Here is a 19,920-nt window from a genome sequence, read left to right as displayed (position 1 = left end):
CTTCTAAATAAGCTGTTACACACATTTCTCTTTTTACACTTAACTGAAACAACCATTGGATTCTATCTACTCTACTGGTCCTTTAAGCAAGGAAAATGTTGAAGTGGGAAACAGCATTTTCAATGCAGCAAGATAATGTATAAGGCAGGAACAACTGTCACTTGTTTTCCACTTTGTAGCACTCATTCTGTCTTCAAGACTGTAAGGGCTTCCTTGTAACAAGAACTAAGAAACTGAGCAAAAAAGAACATAAGAAGGACCAGAAGTGGCAAGTACAAGTAGAGGAATGAAATACATGCTTTTCTTAGCTTTCAATTACTGAAGAACATACAAAGACTGAGCTAAGGCAATCTTTCAATTATTCATATAAATAGTATTCTAAACCCCAAAACATGTCACAATTTTCCCTGTGCAACATATTTACCTATTTAAACTCAGTCAGAGGGCTACATAGTTGGAAATATTTTAAACTAGAAGAAGCCACTCAGGAAGCGTTCTCACAGTGGTCACCTACAATTCCTTCATATTTATCCTTGTGCTTATTCTTTGCTGTGCAGCATCACAGGCTCAACATTCCCCCTTTGCTGGCTCTGTGAAAGCCTTTCTGGGATATTATCTTTACAGAAAGACAAAATGAATCCTGGTTTTCCACCTTCTAAGGCTACAAGAGTAATAACAGGCTGTTTTCTGAGCATGTACACTATCTCCACTAGTTTGCGCTCTGCTTACCACAGAAGAGTTAAACTCTACTCCCTCACCTGAAAAGAACAAAATAAAGTAAGCTTAGCTAGGCATTTTAAAAGGACATCAGTGTTTCTCCACATCCAACATCCTTTTACACCAGGACAGTACCTCAGTACCTAATCTATGAGTGCTACTTCCCAGCACACGTCAGGAATTGTGCACACTGCATTTACAATTATTTTGATCACTACAGCTTTTATTTGGGAAAGCTTGTGGGATAGTGTTTCAGAGTCCAGGAAATTGAAAGACTAAGGCCTGCTTCCAAGATACTTAATTCTTCTCTCTATTTGCCTGAAATACTGAAGAGCAATGTTCCATAAATGGATAAAGACTGGCTGTATCCAGTTTCTGCCATTTGTTCTATGCTTTGTGGGCTTTACTGTCCCTGTAACTTTCAAGTCACAGCTGTCAACGGTGTTCATGAGCTAAAATAATTTTCTTTATGCAGCTGACTCTCAACACCTTAATGGTTTAGAGAACTCAAAACCCCAAACCCCCTAAAAAGTAGGACCAAAGGACTAAAAACAATGGTGGAAGGTAACTAAGAACCAGCAACTAGGTCCTATGGGGCAAGAGAAACTCATGCCACAGCCAACACTCAGTAGTTGAACTCTGAAGCCAGTGTTTGAGCTTCATAATCAGATGCAGTCAATTATTCTATCCTTAACTGGATATAATGAAGGCATAAGTTGAAATGTTATCTTATCCAGGAAGCACAGATACGTCTTAGAATGCACAAGATGACGAAAGGGAAAATGAAAAAAGGTGGAGCATCAAAAAATATCCACCAATACTTTTTGCTTATCTACACTTCCTAGGCAATCAATTATGGGTTGCAAGTCAGATTGAAGCAACATTATGATGAAGAACAATCAGCTTGTGTTCTGACCTTTTCACTTCAAAAAATTTGCACACAGTCTTTTTTTTCAGAAGGAATTGGGAACAAGCTACACAAACATCATATACATGGTAACTAATAAACACGATTTTCTTGCTTTCTCTCAGGAAAATCCCATAAGATACCAGGAAGGAGGGTAGCACTGGTCAGGTCAGGCCCCCCAGTGGAAGGTCAAAGAGAAGAAACCATTCCCTGTACACAAAATGGAGCTTTGTAAATGCTGAATCATCAACTCTTTCTGTGTCAGAGGTAGACAACAATTCATTCTGTCAGACTGTAGAAGTGAAGGAGAAAAAAAAGTACAGTGACAATCACTTAGCACTGTATGGTACATTTAACTCCTGACTTCACTCATTACAACTAGCACTGTGTGCTGCATTGAATGACTGTCTTCTCTTTTGAAAACACCACTACAGACACGTGGCAGATTTCTACCACACTGGAAATCTTTAAAGAAAGATTCCTGTTTAGCCTTACCAGCCATTTTCTGAACCTTCAAATAATTTTAACACATAAACACAAAGAGAGGTTCTATATAGATTAAGGATTTACAAATTCCCAGACTTGTATTATAATATAAACACTTTCAGATAGAGAAGAAGTTCTGAGATATTTTCGAAAGACTTCACATACCTCTAACTGAGAAATACAATTGTTTTCCATTATCATCTTGTCCTGGGGTGACTGTATGCTCCAGAACCCCCATCATCTGTCTCTCCTGAAACAGCTGGGGGAGGGACCACTGAAATCTGTTTTCTAGAGGAGACCCTTTCAGAAATTTCCTCCCAAAAATTGCCCTAAACCAGGACACATCTGAATTTCTAATGCAAAGACTGAAAGCCTCAAATTTACAGCCTATACTACAAAAACAGAGAAGACAATGTGTTGAGAACATAGTAAAAGCAAATGAACCTGCATTTAGTACATTTCCTTACTAGTTACTGTTAATAGGGGGAATAAAATGATGGGCACAGTAATCAAAACAGTGTAATCACTTATAGAATTGGAATGATAGTTATAATTAAATCTAACATTAAGAATCTATGCATCTTATAGCTCGCTAGAATTTTATTTTTTTTTGTTTAAGACTTTGCTACCACATCTAGCAATAATTTTAACACTAACAAAAGCAGTTTGCATTAGGGATAGTCTAGCACTCAACTAAAAAAAGACAAATAACAAAAAACAAACAAATAAGAAGAAACACTTGGCACTTGGCTAGATGTCTGTCCAAATACATGTATTAAATGACTACCAGACACAAATATTACAGTTTGTAGATGCACATAATTGGGATTTTTTTAGAAAGACTTCTAGAATATTTTACAGAGCATAGTACAGAGTACTACAAGAAATGCCGATCCTTGCAATTAACAGGATTTTCTAAAAATTAGTTTGCAACTTCATTAGAATTTCAAATTATTATTATTGCTGTTTTAAACACAAGCAGGATATGAATAACTTATGACTAACAGCCCTGTTGCTACACAGTTCATCACCGTACTGATGAGATTAAAAGAACAATGATTAATAATGTAAGGTGCATTCATATTCAACACCCACCTTTTTTTTTTTTTTTTTTTTTTTAATATACATCTCTTAGTCTAGATAACAATCCCTGCTCAGTCAAGATTGGAAAATACAGTGAAGGAAGAAGTCTAATTGGTTTTAAGTGGCCTTTTCTACACAGAAACAGTAACAAGAAAATCCATGTGGAGTACAAATTCCTATTATCCATGATCATCTACAACTGATACATCCATCACCAATGCAAAATCAATGGGTAAAAGAGATAGATTTTAAACATACTTAAAATTGCTCATTTGACATTCCCCTAGGATTTTCTCCACACAACATAAACACACAAGATATTTCAGATTTAAAAATGTCACTAATTTTTCCTCCTCAATTTCTGCTTTAAAGGTGGTCTTAATTTTTACCATGATGAGCTCATCTCAAGATCTGGAAAGTCAGAATAAGTTAGATAATTGGAAATTCTTACTAGTTATTTATTAATTTTCTCATTTCATTTTCATATTCATTTTCATTTACTCATTTTCTTACAAACTGGAATTTAGTCTCTGAATTTCAAAGAACAAAACAAACAAACAAACAAAAAACCAAAACAAAAACAAACAAAAAAAACCCCAAAACAAAAAACCCAACCAAACAAACAAACGAAACCCCCAAAAACCCAAACATACAAAAAAACCCCAAAACAAAACAAAAAGAAAAAAGAAAAAAACCCACAAAAACCCTGAACAATAACAGCAAACCAAAAGAGGAAACTCTAGCGCATGTTCAAGATGGGCTCCCAGGAAAGACTGTCGATTTTAACTCAGGAGACTGGGATTATAGACTTCTCAAATCACTCCACAACAGCAATACTGTAAGAATTGTAAATTTATTTGCCCTTGGAAACTATAAAGCACAAAATGACCCAGCATCATATAACCTTTCACTCTCCTGCAAATGTAGTTTGTATATTATAGCAACCATAATAAAAAAAAACAACAAAACATTCTTCACACAGAGAAATTCCCAGTTTCCAAAATATTTCAACACTATAGGTTTAAGAATACAATTTTGCTGCTGGAAGTTTCAGAGCCCTTTGGCTTAAACACCATCTTTAACATTAAAAACAGGCCTGCTGAAATCAACTGACCATCAATGCTATGCTCAAAATTGACGCTGAGAACATGATGCAGGGTTAGAGTGTGTGATTTCCTTCCAGCCAGAGCTTATTTAGTGGGAGCGTTGTTTTGTGGACTAGAACAAGCTTCCTTTCTCTAGCATAGGTTCTATCACACTAACAAAGGCAGCAACAACCAGTCATGCACATATTGTCATGAATAAGCAGCAAAGTGCAAATATGGTAAAATTACATTATTTTTTATGGTCAGCCAAAGAAGAATGAGACTACAACACAGTGATGTAAGCAGATCCGTACATGTGCCCAAAGCTATCATGTACAGGTCCACGCTTGGCACACGTTATATATAAATTAACGTTTTAATGGCTAATTAATGAATTAAAACCCACCTTCAAAAACATCAGAGATTTCATTACAGTAATAGCCAGGCCACAACTATTCTCTTTTTACTTGTTCCTATTCCTTGCATTCAGCATCTTTATGGGAGAGGTTCCAGTACGGTCCGACATGAGAAGACTGAGCGCAGACACGCGTGGGGAAGGAAGGGGGCACTCTCCTTGGACAGGAAGGAGCCTTTACTATATGAAAACCAGAGGAGATGGGCCCAAAGTTGCAGAGACTAAAGATTACCTCAAATAAAAGCTTCTTACCTGATTCGTGACCTGAAAAGAAAGAAGAAAACAGAAGGGAGTTAGATCCAGTCGGATCCACGGGATAAGACCTTCCTCCATCCCCGCCACTACCAGCCACCCCCTAGGAGACGATGCGGTCCGGCGCGGGCCGGAGCCCTCTGCCCTCGCGCATCCGCCATCCTCCCGCCCGCCCCACAGCAGGCAGGCTGTCGGGTGGGCACACGGCAGCGCCCCACCGCCCACGCCGGGCACTCACGTCGGGGTTGGCCTCCAGGGGCAGCCAGCGATGGGGCTCCATGGCAGCGGCGGCGGATCCCGGGGCGGAGCGGGGCGACCCTCTCAGCGCGGCTCTGACAGCGCCTCACGGTGCCGCCGCGCCTCAGCCCTGACCCGGGGCCGCGTCACCGCGCCGCGCCTCACAGGGGGGGCGGGCGAAGGAGGAAACACCCGCCCGCCGCCCGCCCGCCCGCACCGCCGCGCCGCTCCGCACTGATGGCCGAGGCGGCGCGCCGACGGTGGCCGCCAGTCGTCCCCGGAGTGCGCCGGGCGGCGATCCCCGGGAGATTCCCCCCTCCCAGCCCTCTTGGCTCCCCTGGCAATGGACTCTCCCAGCGGGGCAACGGGTGGTTCCTCTCCCGCGCCGCCGCAGCCGCCGGGGGGCGCGGCCGTTCGGTGTCGGGGCACGGCAAGGGCTGGAGCCGCTCCCGGCGGGAGCCGCGGGGCCGTAGGAAGCGCCCACCAAGCGCTCCGGCAGCCCGGCCCCTCCAAAGCGGCCTCCTGCAGCTAAGCTGAGCCGCGGCGGGAAGGCATGGGCAGCGTTCAGGGAAATGCGGCCGCGGGGGACGGGGCAGGCCACGGAGCGAGGCGGGACAAAGGGAATCAGAGGAACTGCTGAGCGGCAGTGGCAGTAAATTACCCCCATACCACAGAATCACGGAATATTCTGAGTTGGAAGGGACCCAAAGGGATCATGGAGTCAGGCTCCCGGCCCTGCACAGGACGTCCCCAAGAGTACACCAGGTTCCTGAGAGTGTTGTCCGAACGATTCTTGAACTCTGCCAGGCTGGTGCTGTGACCATGTCCCTGGGGAGCCTCTTCCAGTGCCCAACCACCATCCGGATGAAGAAACTTCTGTTATCTAATTTAAACATCCCCCTGACACAAATTCAGGCCATTGCCTCAGGTCCTGGCATCCTGGCACTAATTGCCAGAAAGAAAAGATCGGAGCATGGTTCCGGCTTCATCTTGCCTGAGGAAATCTCTGTGGCAGCAAGGACTTGGGTGGTGAGGTCCCCATATGTTCTGCTAAAAATTACTGTGAGATGTGTTAAACACGATTAAAAACAGCATTTATCTTCTATAGCTCAGATTCTATCATACTTCCCACCTCAGGACCATTAAACATGGCCTTTTGGCCAAGATGAAACAGTCTAATACATACATAGCATATACAGTGTGATTACATTTTATATATGTACACATACCAGATTTAGTGTTATGTCTTCTTTCAAGTTACTTCAGAAAGGCTAAAGATAAAGGAACACATCATGGCATTGGTGAGACCACACCTCCAGTACTGTGTCCATTCTAAAATCCACAGTTCAGGAGGGATCTTGAGGTGCTGAAGAGTCCAGAGAAGGGCAACAAAGCTGGTGAGGGGTCTGGGGAGCACATCCTATGAGGCACAGCTGAGGGAGCTGGGATTGTTTAACCTGGAAAAAAGGAGGCTCAGGGGGGACCTTATCACTCTCTACAACTATTTGGAAATAGTTTGTAGCGAGGTTGGGGTCGGCCTCTTCTCCCAAGTAACCTGCGACAAGACAAGATGGCATAGTTCTAAGCTGCGCCAGGGGAGTTTTAGTTTGGACATAAGGAGAAATTTCTTCACAGAAAGAGTGATTAGACATTGGAATGGACTGACCATGGAGGTGATGGAGTCACCATCCCTGGAAGCATTTAAGGAGACACTGGACATGGCACTAAATGCCATGGTGTAGTTGACATTGGGATGTTCTATCATCAGTTGGATCTGATGATCTCAGAGGTCTTTTCCAACCTAATTGATTCCATAATTTCTCAGCCCCAGCTGTCCCCCACTGCTGCTGCTCACCACTCTCTATGGATGCAACTGACCTACACAGCTCCTTGCAGCATTTGCACAGGGCCTTGAGCTTTCAGAAGCAGACATTTGGACAAGGTTTTTCTAGAAGACTCTGAGCTGGGCCTCCCAGGCTGCCCAGCACATGAGCAGAAACTCCTGGGGCAATGGGAAACAGATGCTTGAGCATGAATTTACATCTGGGGTGAGCAGGGAGGGTGTAGGAAATCTGTGAACTTTTCCAGCTCATAGGTAAATCAGTATCGTGAGAGGAGGAAGGAGTGCAGGATGAGGAGCAGATGGTGTCTCCAGGTACTGTGGTAGCTGGGAGTATCCAAGTTCCAGGAGGCTAAAAAGGGCAGAGTGTTGAAAATACCACACAGCTCAGAGCCCAGTCATTGAAGGAACCCAGTTAACAGATATGCTTTCTCCTGTGTGCCTGAAGAGCTTTTTGAAGAACTTGGTGTAGCTCTTTAGAGGGTTTTGATGCATATTGAATCCTATTCTGTAAATGTTAAGTGTACTAAATGAAGAAAATTACCTAATGATGCTCCTATTTCACCCCCTGTAACTACTTAGCAGGACTATGGTAATGCAACATGCCTACGCCTGAAGCTTCTGCTTTGGCCTGTCAACAATACTGTAGCATTTCTCTATCTAAGCTACTTGTAGCTCATGACATTTCTAATTTCTATGTGGTGTCCCCTCATATGAATTTCTTGGTCTTTCTCTAGCTAAAAGATGGGGCTGTAATGTCAGTTCACCATCTTGGCCTGCATCTCCATTCTCTGCCGTGAAAAATTTCATAGAAAACATTTCCAGAAGGCAGAATTTTCTAAAGATTTAACTGTGTAGATAGACAGACAAGCCAACATCTGTTCATATTTCACCACTTTCTGTTCCAAATTTTAAAAAATTAATGCATTTTTATATGCTGATGAAAATAAACCCAAAGTATTTTAAAATTTCAGCAAATGATTTTGTAATTACCTAATCACCAAGATATTAAATTTTGCCTCCCATCTCCACATGTTGGAAATACAAAGTAAGAAAGAAAAGTACCATAATGAGTGTTAGTCATAATGCTAAGGGCACTACTGAGAGACTTAATGAAATTGTAATATAAAATAATACATGAAGTTCTCTATATAACAAAGTATGTATTAGAGTTAGGTAAGTTAAGAACAAAGAGATTGTTAAGTCCTCAGCATCAGAGACAGAGCTCAGTGATGCATACATTGCCAGTATTTTGACAACCATGAGGTTGTAAAAACATAGACTACTAAAAATCATTTGCACACTTAATTAGATACTTAAGAAGGAAGAGGCCAAGATCAGACAGGTCATAAATGCACAAAGCTCATAAAAACACACCATGTTCCATTATGATTAGTCTTTTCCTGAAATACATTATAGATTCTGATGCCTGAAAGATAGGCTGGAAATAAATCCCCATAGACTGATGTCTATAGAGCAGGTATTTGTTTATTGCAGATCTGGTGGTGAGGGGGACATCTCCACCTAACTCACCCACCTTTGTCAAGTGCTCTAGTGTATTTATACACTAAGTATTGCTTAGTATCACTGTGTCACTATAACATCATCATATACACGCCAGAACTAATTTACATAGCATGATCTCATGGTTATTAGATAGTTCTTTTGCACTGTGCTTGTGTCTCCCTAATTCAGGAGTTGTCAGGGGTCTTGAAGGCTTCCAAGGTCTTCCTCGCATCTGAACTTTTCAACTTTGTCTTTGGAGCATGCACAGTTACAGTGGTCCTTGGTTTGTCTGGTCTTAACCGGCCTAAATTCTTTGTTTTGTGGCTAGCTGGCTTTGCACTTGCCAATTTTTCATTAGTACTATACTTACCTATCTCTAAAGTTATTCACCTGGTAAGTTTTTTCTTCTTCTTTTGTCTTTTCAGCATTAAGCAACTAGCCAATCATCTACTAGCCATTACATTGTACAAAAAGTTATGATTCAGGTTATAGAGGTATAAAAAGTTATGATTCAGGTTACATAGGTATCGGGTTATATATATATATATATATATATATATATATATATATATATATATCTCAGGTTATATTGATATATAAAAAGTCACGATTTAGGTTACATTGGTATCGTATAAGTCAAGCTATATAAGCACATTGTAACTTTGCTCTAAGTTATATAGGCACCAGTTCTTTCATTAACACTTACTGAAAATACATAGATTTATTCAGCAGTACTGTGGGACAAGTTATGTTTTACTACTGCCACAGCCTCAGAATAGATCTACGGAGATTATAACATGATTCTCTCTATAGATACTAAAAAGGCTAAAAGCAAATGTAAAACTGATACTAGAGAAGTGTAAAAGTATTGTTTTTACAAGTGAAACTGCTGAAGGGTCAGTGTTGCGTTAGTACTGCAGCCATAGTCCAAACTTAGTATCAGTATGAAACGCTTATTGAACACAGTTCTGTTAGGAGTTTTACAAAAGGTGGCTATTTCCCCATAAAGCTGAAGACATAGTTTACCTACACAAGCTGCCCCCAAACCGCACAGTTTATTTGAAGGCGTATGGGCTGATCCTGGTCTAGTAGGAGGTGTCCCTGCTCATGGCAGGGGACTGGGGCTGGACGATCTCTAGGGCCGCTTCCAACCCCTTAACATTCTATGGTTCTGTGATTTGCGCACCTGCTCCTTTGACAACGAGCACCAAGAAAACCCTGTCAGCAAACCAATCTCAGCCAACAACTCGCTGCTCCAACCCAGCGTGACTCGCTCCGGGGCGGTTCTGCATTTCCCAGCCCCGCCGACGCCGCTCCCGCATCCCGCCGCGGGGCGGGAGCAGCGTGCGCTCCCCGCGCCGCAGCCAATCAGCGCGGCGCCGCTGCCGCTGCCTCGCTCTGGGGGCGCTCGGAGCCAATCAGCGCGGCGAGCGCTGTGTGGCGGAAGCCGGGGCTCGGCGGGCGCCATGGCTGCCGGCTCCGCGGGCGCGCTGGCGCGGGCGCTGGGAGCGCTGGGTGAGGGCGGGGGAACCCGCGGTGAGGGAGCGGGGGGCTCGGGCAGCCGGGGGCTTTCTTTAGGTACGCGCAGGTAACATTAACTGCGTTAAATGAAGGTAAATGCTTGCGTGATGGCCTAGGCATTTTTCAGAGAAAGATTAGATCTATTACTTTAACACTTTATTTAGGTATTTGCTTCTGATCGCTATTGTTTTTCAGATGGTGGTGGTGCAGCAGAAAAGATACGTTTAATACCTCAAGACTTTTTTGCGGAGCTGGTAAGTAGGGCGATAAATGGGATGGGGAAGGGCTTCTGGCACTCTAGGAAACCTTTTTATTTACGCTCTTTTGGGTTTTGTGTGATGCAAAGGGATCCTTAAGTATATGGTAGCTTGACTTGACTCATAAAACAGTCCTGCTAAGAGCAATGAGTTTGGTTAAAATTTATGTTTTTATCATGGAAGACTTCTAAAAATCTATTTTTGTCTATCATTTAAATGATATATCAAGGTAATGCGTCTAAAAAACATTTAGTGTGTTTACTGTAGTATGCTTTTTAACAGTTAATATGAAACTGGTATGTTAATTAGCAATAGTGAGGTACTGTCGCTCACTATATTGAGAACCAAAACCTGATTTGGTTAATTTTCTTTCCTTGGATTTGATGGAATTTTAAAATCAGTTATTTCAATTACTTCATTCTTTACTCTGCACTCTTCACTTGATTGGTCCATTTTTGTATCAACAATGTCTTCAAACATGTTTTTTTCACAGTGTGAGCAAATAATCCAACATCTGAACCATAAGATCCCAGGTATAAATACAGCCGAATTGTGTCAGGTAAGTTGGTACACCAGCCCTTTAAGCAGGAATAGTAGCTGTATCTGCTATTAAGGATAGAGTTCCCACCTTAATGTGGGGTTTCTCGTATGTGTATATACAAAGGTGCTTTTACTAATGCATAATTTATTATTTGTAATTGTTTAAACATTCTGTTTCTAGAGAATTCAAACATCTGGTGTTGACATTAATGTTGATGACCTGGCAAAAATAGCTAACACGCTTTCATTTCTATTTAGGTAAGCACAAAATAATTTACTTCGCATCGTGTCTTTTTTCCTTCCATCACAACTTAATGGTGGTATTGAAAAGTTATATCAAATGTGTGTGGGTGTAAAATTAACTGATTTGGGAAAAGGGCAAAAGTTTGTTGTGTCACTACACAGAAAAGAACACCTGGGCTTAGTTTTTGACATTAAAAAGTGTAGTTACTTTATTAAGTGTAGTATCACTGTTTGTAATTGAAAAAGAAAAAGAGGAAATTGTTCCAAGATGCCATCTGCAAGCTCTAGAACTTGTGGCAATATAGAGGAAGTTAAGCTCACTTTTAAAGCTAAGTCAGCTGGCCTTTGCCTGGAAAAAGTGTGTTTTGAAAACTTCTTGTTTCTTGGAGATCAGAAGTCAGTATTGGTGCCTTTTTGAAGGACACAGAGCTTATTGCATTCTGGCAGGAGTTGAGTTTTTAGGTAGTCTTAGTTGATAAAGTTTTCTATTTGTAGAAAGATAAAATTTTCAAGATCTTGCTTGTTCTTTTAATATCTAGTATCTAAACATTTAATACAGTTCAGGAAAATATACCAGTAGAAATTTAAAATACTACTTTTCCATCTATAAAATATGATGTCTGAAATGATATTTGACCATGCTACTTGGAGGACCATCTCACTTTCTTTTGTATTAATGCCTCTTTAAGAGGAGTGAACTTGCCTGAACAAACATAGAGTAGGAGTTTTTGTTTGTTTCTGTAGAGGAAATCAAGTGGCAATTTTCCTTTAGACTTGCTGCCTTTTCAGTTGAAGGGTTTATGGTATCATTTGACTCCTGTTAGTACCAGTTATACCTAGAAGTCCTTACTTGTGGTGGTCCTTCAATTCCACCTGCTGAGTGTTTAATTAAATGTCATTGTTTCTAAGTAATGATTCTGTTTAACTGCTCTAGGCACACACCCCTCACTGACACGTGCCTCATTCTGGTTGCTACTTGCAGGCTGTGATTATTTTTGGTTTGATATTGGATGTTGTGCGAGCCCAGCAAAGCTGGGCCTCTACATATTAAGACATACTAAGGTCATGTTTTTTGCACATAGATACAAAAGATCAGTAACATTCTGGGAAAAAGGTAATCACGCGCTGCTGAATTGTTTTAAAGTACACATAAAGTAGAAATAAAAGCTGTCTCTTTGGGTGAAATGAGGAAGTGTAGTAAATTGGTGGAGAATGAAATTGATGCAGTGATCTCTGGATGTTTCTATTATAGCACAGCAGCCAGGAACAACCTCTCTACAGAAGAACTCATCACCACCTTGGGCAGTGGCATCAGAACGCTGCCAAAACATGCAGTTCAAGTTATTCGTCACGTGTGGAACGAGCAGGGCAAAGCCATTGCTGTGTCAGAAGATGCAAGAGATATGGCCACAGTGGGGCAGGTAACTAAAGGACAAAGTGCAGCTGAGCTAATGAGGAACATTTCAGAAATGTCAGTGATTCACTGTGTGTGTTGTGTTGTGAGGCAGGCAGTGGTAGATAGTGCTGAAAGCTTTCCTACCTATGTGCACATTTGCATGTTGCCAAATACCTACCCAGATAAAGCAGTATATACAATAAAGGTTGTCTACATGCTGAACAGTTTTCTAATATTATTGTTTGCATGATAAAGTTACATTTTGTACCTTTTTAAAAATTCATGTTTTGTAGTACTCTTAGGGAAGATGAATGGCAGTCAGTCTGGCAGACTATTGTACTGGCTCATTATGTAAATCTGTTTTAAGTATAAATTGTTCTTTAAAATTGTTAACACCAGCACCTGACTGCGTATTCTTTGTCTCCCTTAAATTTAAACGTTATTTTAAAAGATACTTTCTGTCAATTTCCAGCATTCTCTTTTTGCTTGAAAAAATAGCAATCGATTTACATTTTAAGATTTTTTTTTCTGACAGCAGTTTAAAAGAGTATAGAATTAGGAAAGGAGAATCTTTTTATGAGGCTTGATGCAAACTTCTAAAGGCCCTTCTTCATGAAAGGCTAAAATTATAATTTATTTGTGTGAAATGTATCTGTTAAGCACTTTGATTTATCTCAAATGCAATTATGAAATGCCATAATTTTTCTCTGTTATTGCTATTATAAATTATTTGGTTTAGACTTAGAAACTTCAGTTTTGATTTAGAAACTTCTGAAAAAAAGAAAACATGACAAAAAATCCCATGCATGATATACAAGCTGGGTGAACTCTGTGGATTAAGCTCCTTTTACTAGAATTTTAAGAACCATGTGTTTTACTGTTGATTTTACTTGAATAAGGAAAACTGATAAAGTGAAATAACTTATTTATTCACCATTAAAGGGAAGGGCAGATGATCTGTATTCACAACAATACCTGAATGTTGATGTTTGTTTTCCATTTGGGTAAGGTCAATCCTGTATTATCTGTGAACTATCCCGCCAAGTGAATAGCCACGGTGGGGAGGTAGATCTCTCTCTTTGACATGATTTCCCATGATTTTCATTTTTCTAGTTTGTAGATATGAAATGGAAGCTGGGAGTTGCGATGAGCTCTGACACCTGCAGGTCTCTGAAGTACCCGTATGTCACAGTGACACTAACAGTGGCAGACCCTTCCGGACAAATAACAGACAAATCTTTTGAAATGACAATCCCACAGTTCAAGGTCTGTAGTGAGTGTTACTTGAATGTTCAGTCTCCTAAAAACAACAGTGCCGTTTTTGTTAGGGTCAGCTGTATACCCTGATGCATATGTCTGTGCTGCTTGGTTACTCATACAGTCAAGAAAACATGAAGCAAGAAATAACTATTTAAAAACACAGAAGCTAAATACTTCATAGTATTTAGTCCTACATCACTTAGTTGAAAATGTTAATTTAACAGTAATTGATAATTTCTTTTACGAATAAACTAACAACTAAAGACATAAAAATCTTTCAGAGCTTGCCAGCTATCATTCTGCCATATTAAAAATTCATAGAATGTTTTTCCACAGAACTGTTCCCCAGCCTCAAAATTTAAAACTTGACTTAAGCTTAGCAATTGGTTATGACTAGGAATAGAGATCAGTCTGCTTTATCACCACAGATTCTTAATTGCTATGTTTCCCTCTATGAATTTATGTAGCTTTAATTTTGCATAAGCATGGCCCTTGTTGTTCCTGTTTAAAGGGTCAATACATCACTTAGAATATCATAAAAATTTGAATAGATCCTTGGAATTTGATTGGTAGAAATTTGAGAAGGATATTCTGAATCTTTGTGTGTTGCGAAATGTATTTGTTTTGGTTGAAGCCTATTTAATAATTTGTTGTCCAGCTACTTTAGGACATGAATGCTTCATTTGAGAAGTCTGGATTATTTCAACTGGGAGTAGAAACATCAGTGTGAGAGAGGGTTTATTTTATTTTATTTTTTATGGCATGAGAGCTACTTTTTATTTTTCTTTTGCAGCATCTTTTCTTATTAATAGGCAAGCCCATGCTATTAAGGCACCACCTTTGTAGATTTTGTAGTTAATGTGTTCTATTGCCAACCCACCCACAGAAAGAAAAGCAGAAATTTTCAGTTCAAGCTGTACATTGGAAGTGAGAAATATGGACAGTGTTTTTTGTCTAACATGCTAGTTTGAACTGCAGTTCAAGCTTTTCTTCAAGCAACTGAAATTTGTCTCAATTCTTGCTTTCTAGAACTTCTTCAGACAGTTCAAGGAAATGGCATCTGTTCTTGAAACAGTTTGAAGGGAACTTTTATTTCCAGTAACATGTTGGAGGAAGATCAAGTAAACTTTCCATTCTGTATAGGGAATAAAGTGCCATTGTTCAGCAAGGTACGTATCCTTGTCCTCTTGACAGCAATTGGTCAGCATCACCTTTGGATTGCTGTGAAGATTTCTTCGCTTTTGATTACTTGAAGTCAACTCTGCAGTGTTTGTGAAAACGTGTCCAGCTTTGCTCATCCTGGTGGACAAAAGATGAGGATGTGTATGGAGAAGCATCTCTGTAGACTTCCTAATACCCACGAGCAAGAAACTACACACATACTCCATAGTGCAGAAAGACACCTGAAAATATTGACTGGGAAGATACTGAGACAAGTGTAAATCCCATGTTAATACTTTTGTCTGTAAAATTAGAATGGGCTTGGACTCAACAATAGTATTACATATTAGGAGAATATGAAGTTATGTGTAACAAGCAGACAGCTACTCTTGAAGAATAGCATTGTCAGGTAGCTGATTGCAGCTATTCGCAGATCTGGCTTCCAGTTTTTTAATAACTGCAGAATGTACTTGTCCTAACACCTTGTTTATTTCAAATATTTATTTCCCACCACCTGGGCTTATAAAGACTGAATTAATGCATTAAGTTTTTCCAGAGACCAAAATTGTCTAAAATTAAGCCCAGAGGCTAATTCTACATAAAGGTAGAAAGGCAAATTAATTCAAAAGTATTTTAAATGGGTTTCTGCTTTTTCATTCCATCCATTGTTAATCTGTGGCATTCTGCTTAATGTTTTGGTCAGCAGTCTTCTTTCTAATTAAATTAAAATATTGATGTAGTTACCTCACTTTAACTTCTGAACTAGAAAAGTCAAGAGGAAACTTGAAAATTCAGGTTGGAGAGGTAGCCAAGCAATCAGAGAAGGGACCACACTAAAAGATTTCTTTGCATGTTGCATTGTAACAGGCAGCTACTGGACTGTGTTCTACGTGCTTGCCTTAAGAAGGTGTCCTAACCAACAAAATTTTGACTTTGATGCAGAAGAATGGGGGCATTTGTAAAGGGAGTGATAAATCCCATGTGCTTGCATGCTGTCCTCTAAATTTTTTTTTCTTGAATTTTCCATAAAAGAAAACACTGCAAATCTTGTGGGATGTAATAAAAGCAATACTGTTGCATCTCTAGATGTGCTGGTGGTGTAGTAGAACAAGTAAATCTGAAGAGAGATAATTCACACTGATAAGCAGATTGAAGTTTCTGCTTCAGCTTCAGGCTGGTAGAGACTGAGTACCAGCTTCGCTGGGACAGATCCTCATATGATTTCAGGCCCACTTAAAACATGAACATCTACTCTACCTTTCTAACTCAAATGTGTTTTTTAAATTAACATTTTTAAGAGCTGGCTGAAAGTCATTGATACAGGTTATTCCTGCCTTTTTTTGCTACGAAAATAAAATTGCACATTGCACATGCTGCATATGCCCCAATCCTTTCAGGAATGCCCCTATTTTAGGCATTATGCATGATGCATAAAAACAGTGCTTGGAATTGATTAGAAGTCCAAATAAGTGAAACAGTGTTGGCTTTGACAGAAGTTTTTCGCCATGGCCATGGATCTGGATGATTCTTTCTTTATCCTGGTTGAAGTCTGAGGTGTTTGCCTTGTGGCTGGGGATTTTGGTCTTTTCTGGGACCCTCCTGGTGTAGTGTCACAAAATGCTCTTGGGAGCACACTTCCTGTTTGCCTCTTCCCTTGTCTGTCTGCAAGGGCTCAGGGTTGAACATAGAGCGAACAAATGTGTATGGAAAAGTGATGTGAGCAGCTGATTTTTTTGTTGTTGTTTTTTAATTTGCAGAAGTTGGAGTGTAAGGCTGCTATAACTGAAAAACATTGTCATGCTTTGGCCTAGTGAATTAATTGTTTTACTTCAATGCAAGAGTTCCAGGAAAAAAGTAAGGTTGTCTTCTTTTTTTTTTAAGTAAATCTGGAGCCTTACAAATAACTTCCTATGTTTTCTAATGCACATAAATTCTTTATATACCTGGAAATACTTGTGCCTTCATTGGAGCTGCATGGAAAAGAAGATTTAATTAATCATGTCGTAACAATTCAGTGGATGTTAGAAGGTAATGAGGAAATTCCCAGTTAGCATTTTTGCTTGTTCCATCAGCAAGAGGAGAAAGCTGTCAGCCTTTGTAAAGACTTATTTTGTCAAATCAGATATTCTAAAAGTATTGAATATTTTTTTAAATGTCCCTGAACTCCAGCATGCTGTAATTCTGGCTGGAAGATGCTTGGACATGTATGCTCTACCAATTTACTGTCTTCAGAATTTTCAGAGGAGTTATGATTTAAAGTTGGCTATGTACTCAAACTTTTGAAATGTGTCCTGATCACTATCAGCAGGAATTCCTCTACTGAGTAATGGAAGAATTAAGTATTTTATTAAAAGGAAACAAAACAAATAAGTAACAGCTTTAAGGGTAGCAATATTAATATGTCCAAACAAGCTGGTGATTTGTTTGTCTATATGTGCAGAAACCAGATCTTTTCAAAGAGAATCAGGAGTCCTTGTGTGTTCCTAATTCTAATTGTTGATTAATAGAAATTGTGTAACATGAATATTTTTGTAAGTCCACAGACAGTCATTAAACATGTAGTTAATAAAGACAAAGCTGGTCTGTGTTTTGTTCTAAGCCTACTGCATGGAAGTCTGTCTTGTAAATACTGCAATGAGTAGTAAAGTTCAGGACTAGACAATGACTGAATTTCTTTCCTTATTAAATTAAGATGAAGTTCAGACATATGCAGTCCTTCTCTGTGATGGGGTACCAAGGAGCTAGTGGGTAACTGCAGGCTGCAAGGATGCTTTGTATCAATTACTTAAAGCTAGACAAAATGTATTGAACCAGGAAAAGACACCGGACATATGAGATTAATGAAATTTTGCAGGAAATTACATTCAAGTGATTTTCTTTCCTTAACTGTATTTAGGAGACAAGTAAACATTTTATTTTTTTCAACATTTGTCTAGAACAGAGCAGGAGGAAGGAAGAAGGGGTGGCGTCTTGCACAGTCAACAAATTCAGGAGAGGGAATAATGAAGGGATGTCCTAGCCATGACTGTTGTCTTCATCACATTTTTTTTTTTCCCCATAAATTTCAAACACACCATCCCACTTGCAGAAAGCTATTTTGTGGAAAGCTCCACAGAAGTAGTGCACGAATGGCTGGAGTATGTCTGTGCACTAGTGTTTTAGGTATTTAGCTTCTGCACTCTTTGGCCAAGTAAAAGCATGTCTCTGCTTCCATAAAATTTTACTGCCTTTCTTTAACCACATTTTGAACGTATATGACCTTCTTGTTCATTGTGAGTTTACCTCCTTTATTTTTTACTTTCCCCTTTTTAAGCTTTTGCTCTCTATTTGAATGCTTAAAGACACATTGCCTTGGATGAATTAAAAACAAAGGTAGAGGGTAGATAAATTGAGGGAAGAATGTTTCTTTTTCCTGTTTGCCCGCTTTGAATGTTTATTACCCTCTTGGCTGTAGGTAATTACAGGGTAATTTCCACTCCTTTGCAGAGGCATGCAGGGTGGCTCTGTTAAGACCTTGCGGGTACTAGAATAACACAAAAACCTGTCTTGAGTCATTTGATCTACCTGCAGAGAAAAAAAAATGCCATATCATATTAGTAGAAGAACCTCTACTAATGGCTGGGGACTGTGAGGGAGAAACACTTAAAACTGAGCAGCCTGTCCAAGATTCTGTGGTTGATCATGGTAGAGCTCTTTTCCCAGACAGATTTTTAGTACAGTTACATACCCATTGGTTGGGCTGGTAATTTGCTGGGCATTCGCTTCATTAGGAAGCTGGATTGGTGCAGGTCAGTACCTGACCTGAGTGCCTTGACCTCAGCTTGCATGGTATGCTGTTGCAGTGCTTCCTTCTTGAGGCTCAGCCAGCTCATAACTGGATTTGCTTGTCACTGTGAAATTTTGGCCAAATACTTCCTCTACTTTTGCTTTTATTGTACAGCAGTGTCCATACTCACTCATACAGATCTGTTCTTGGCTCTTTAGTGTATGAGGTGCTGTGGTTTAACCCCACCTGACAACCACACAGCTGCTCGCTCAGTCCCCCTTCTATAGGACCACAGGGGGAATAGGAAGGGTAAAAGTTAGAAAACTCATGGGTTGAGATAAAGACAGTGATCTGGATGCTTGGAAAGACTTACTGGTTCTTGTTTCCAAGGCTTTTCTGAGAGAAGGTGGACAAATGACTTGGCATTTAGTTGAGTTACTGGGATATGTCTCTTAATTATGTGTAACTTTGTGTCATTGAGGAAGTAAGGAAGCTGAGATTGCTGATCTTCTCCATGAAGGAAGGCTAATTTTAGTATTTCTGGGTTTTCTCTTCCCTAAATTGCGTTTACCTGCTATGGCTAATTACAAAGCTGCCCTACTTCTAGAACCCTTTCTGTTTTCTATGCGTAAGTACTATAGTATCCAAACATTCTGTCTGTTCACATTACAAATATTGTTACATTTATATAAATTGGAAGTTTCAATGTCAGTTTTTCACTTCACATAAAGAGCTTTGGAAAAGAAAGGAAAATTAATTATTTCGTACAATAAATATCTGTGCTAAGATAATAATTCCAGAGGACTTTGTCCCAGCATCGGTCACCAGATGGCACTGCCACATAGTCTTGCCTCACAGCAATCCTTTGACAGCACATCTGGCTATGGGATAAGGACCTCTGGTTTCTTCCTCTCTGTAGCTTGGATCTGGAACTATGAATTCGTGTCACCATAACTTCCATCCTGCTTCTTACATTGTATGGAAACAAACTAACTTCTCTTTTACTTATTATCAAGATGAGCACAAAGATTTCCAGTGACATAAACAACATTCATCATTTTAATGATAACAGAATACATATCATACACTGCATTTGCAGAAGTTTTAATCAGTAACTTAATTATACTAACATTTCTGCATTATGACTCGCTCTTCAAATAGTATATCGTACTGCATTTGGGGCCTATTCTCATTTTACTCCTTCCCCTGTTTATATATCTCTCAAGGAGATTTTTCTAGATGTGTATC

The 19,920-nt window shown here is 39.8% G+C and overlaps 2 protein-coding genes across 6 annotated transcripts in view; one reads left to right on the top strand and one right to left on the bottom strand.

Annotated features, from left to right (window-relative positions):
- UCHL3 (ubiquitin C-terminal hydrolase L3) overlaps nt 1-5,314 on the bottom strand; it is a 40,832-nt gene extending 35,518 nt beyond the window's left edge. Inside the window, exons 1-2 of one of the 3 annotated variants that reach the window (XM_014870965.2) lie at nt 5,184-5,314; nt 4,946-4,957 (exon numbers count right to left, since the gene is read on the bottom strand). In XM_014870965.2, the coding sequence (XP_014726451.1) occupies nt 4,946-4,957; nt 5,184-5,225 (54 nt within the window). In that variant the 5' untranslated portion in view covers nt 5,226-5,314. Of the gene's footprint in view, nt 1-4,684; nt 4,871-4,945; nt 4,958-5,183 lie in introns of those variants that run through there. The other 2 variants (XM_088159754.1, XM_014870966.2) reach the window with 2 other exon arrangements.
- A 4,636-nt stretch (nt 5,315-9,950) lies between these two features.
- On the top strand, nt 9,951-17,482 carry COMMD6 (COMM domain containing 6). Of its 3 annotated transcripts, XR_015801538.1 has the most exons (8): nt 9,951-10,043; nt 10,245-10,303; nt 10,800-10,865; nt 11,028-11,104; nt 12,342-12,510; nt 13,599-13,751; nt 14,775-14,914; nt 16,664-17,482. XR_015801538.1 is itself a non-coding variant. In XM_014870964.2 (7 exons), exons 1-7 carry the CDS (start codon nt 9,995-9,997, stop codon nt 14,823-14,825), a joined length of 624 nt encoding a protein of 207 aa, XP_014726450.1. In that variant the 5' UTR covers nt 9,951-9,994; the 3' UTR covers nt 14,826-17,482. The 3 variants fall into 3 exon arrangements, 2 of the variants coding, with proteins under 2 accessions (XP_014726450.1, XP_088015879.1); XM_014870964.2 differs by having other exon boundaries at nt 14,775-17,482; XM_088159753.1 differs by having other exon boundaries at nt 10,042-10,141; nt 14,775-17,482.
- The last annotated feature ends 2,438 nt before the right edge of the window (nt 17,483-19,920 follow it).

This window comes from Sturnus vulgaris, chromosome 2 (genome assembly GCF_052056855.1).
Source record: "Sturnus vulgaris isolate bStuVul1 chromosome 2, bStuVul1.hap1, whole genome shotgun sequence".
Taxonomy (NCBI): Eukaryota; Metazoa; Chordata; class Aves; order Passeriformes; family Sturnidae; genus Sturnus; species Sturnus vulgaris.
The sequence above is the reverse complement of the archived record's forward strand: the minus strand, read 5'-3'. Positions and strand labels throughout refer to the sequence as shown.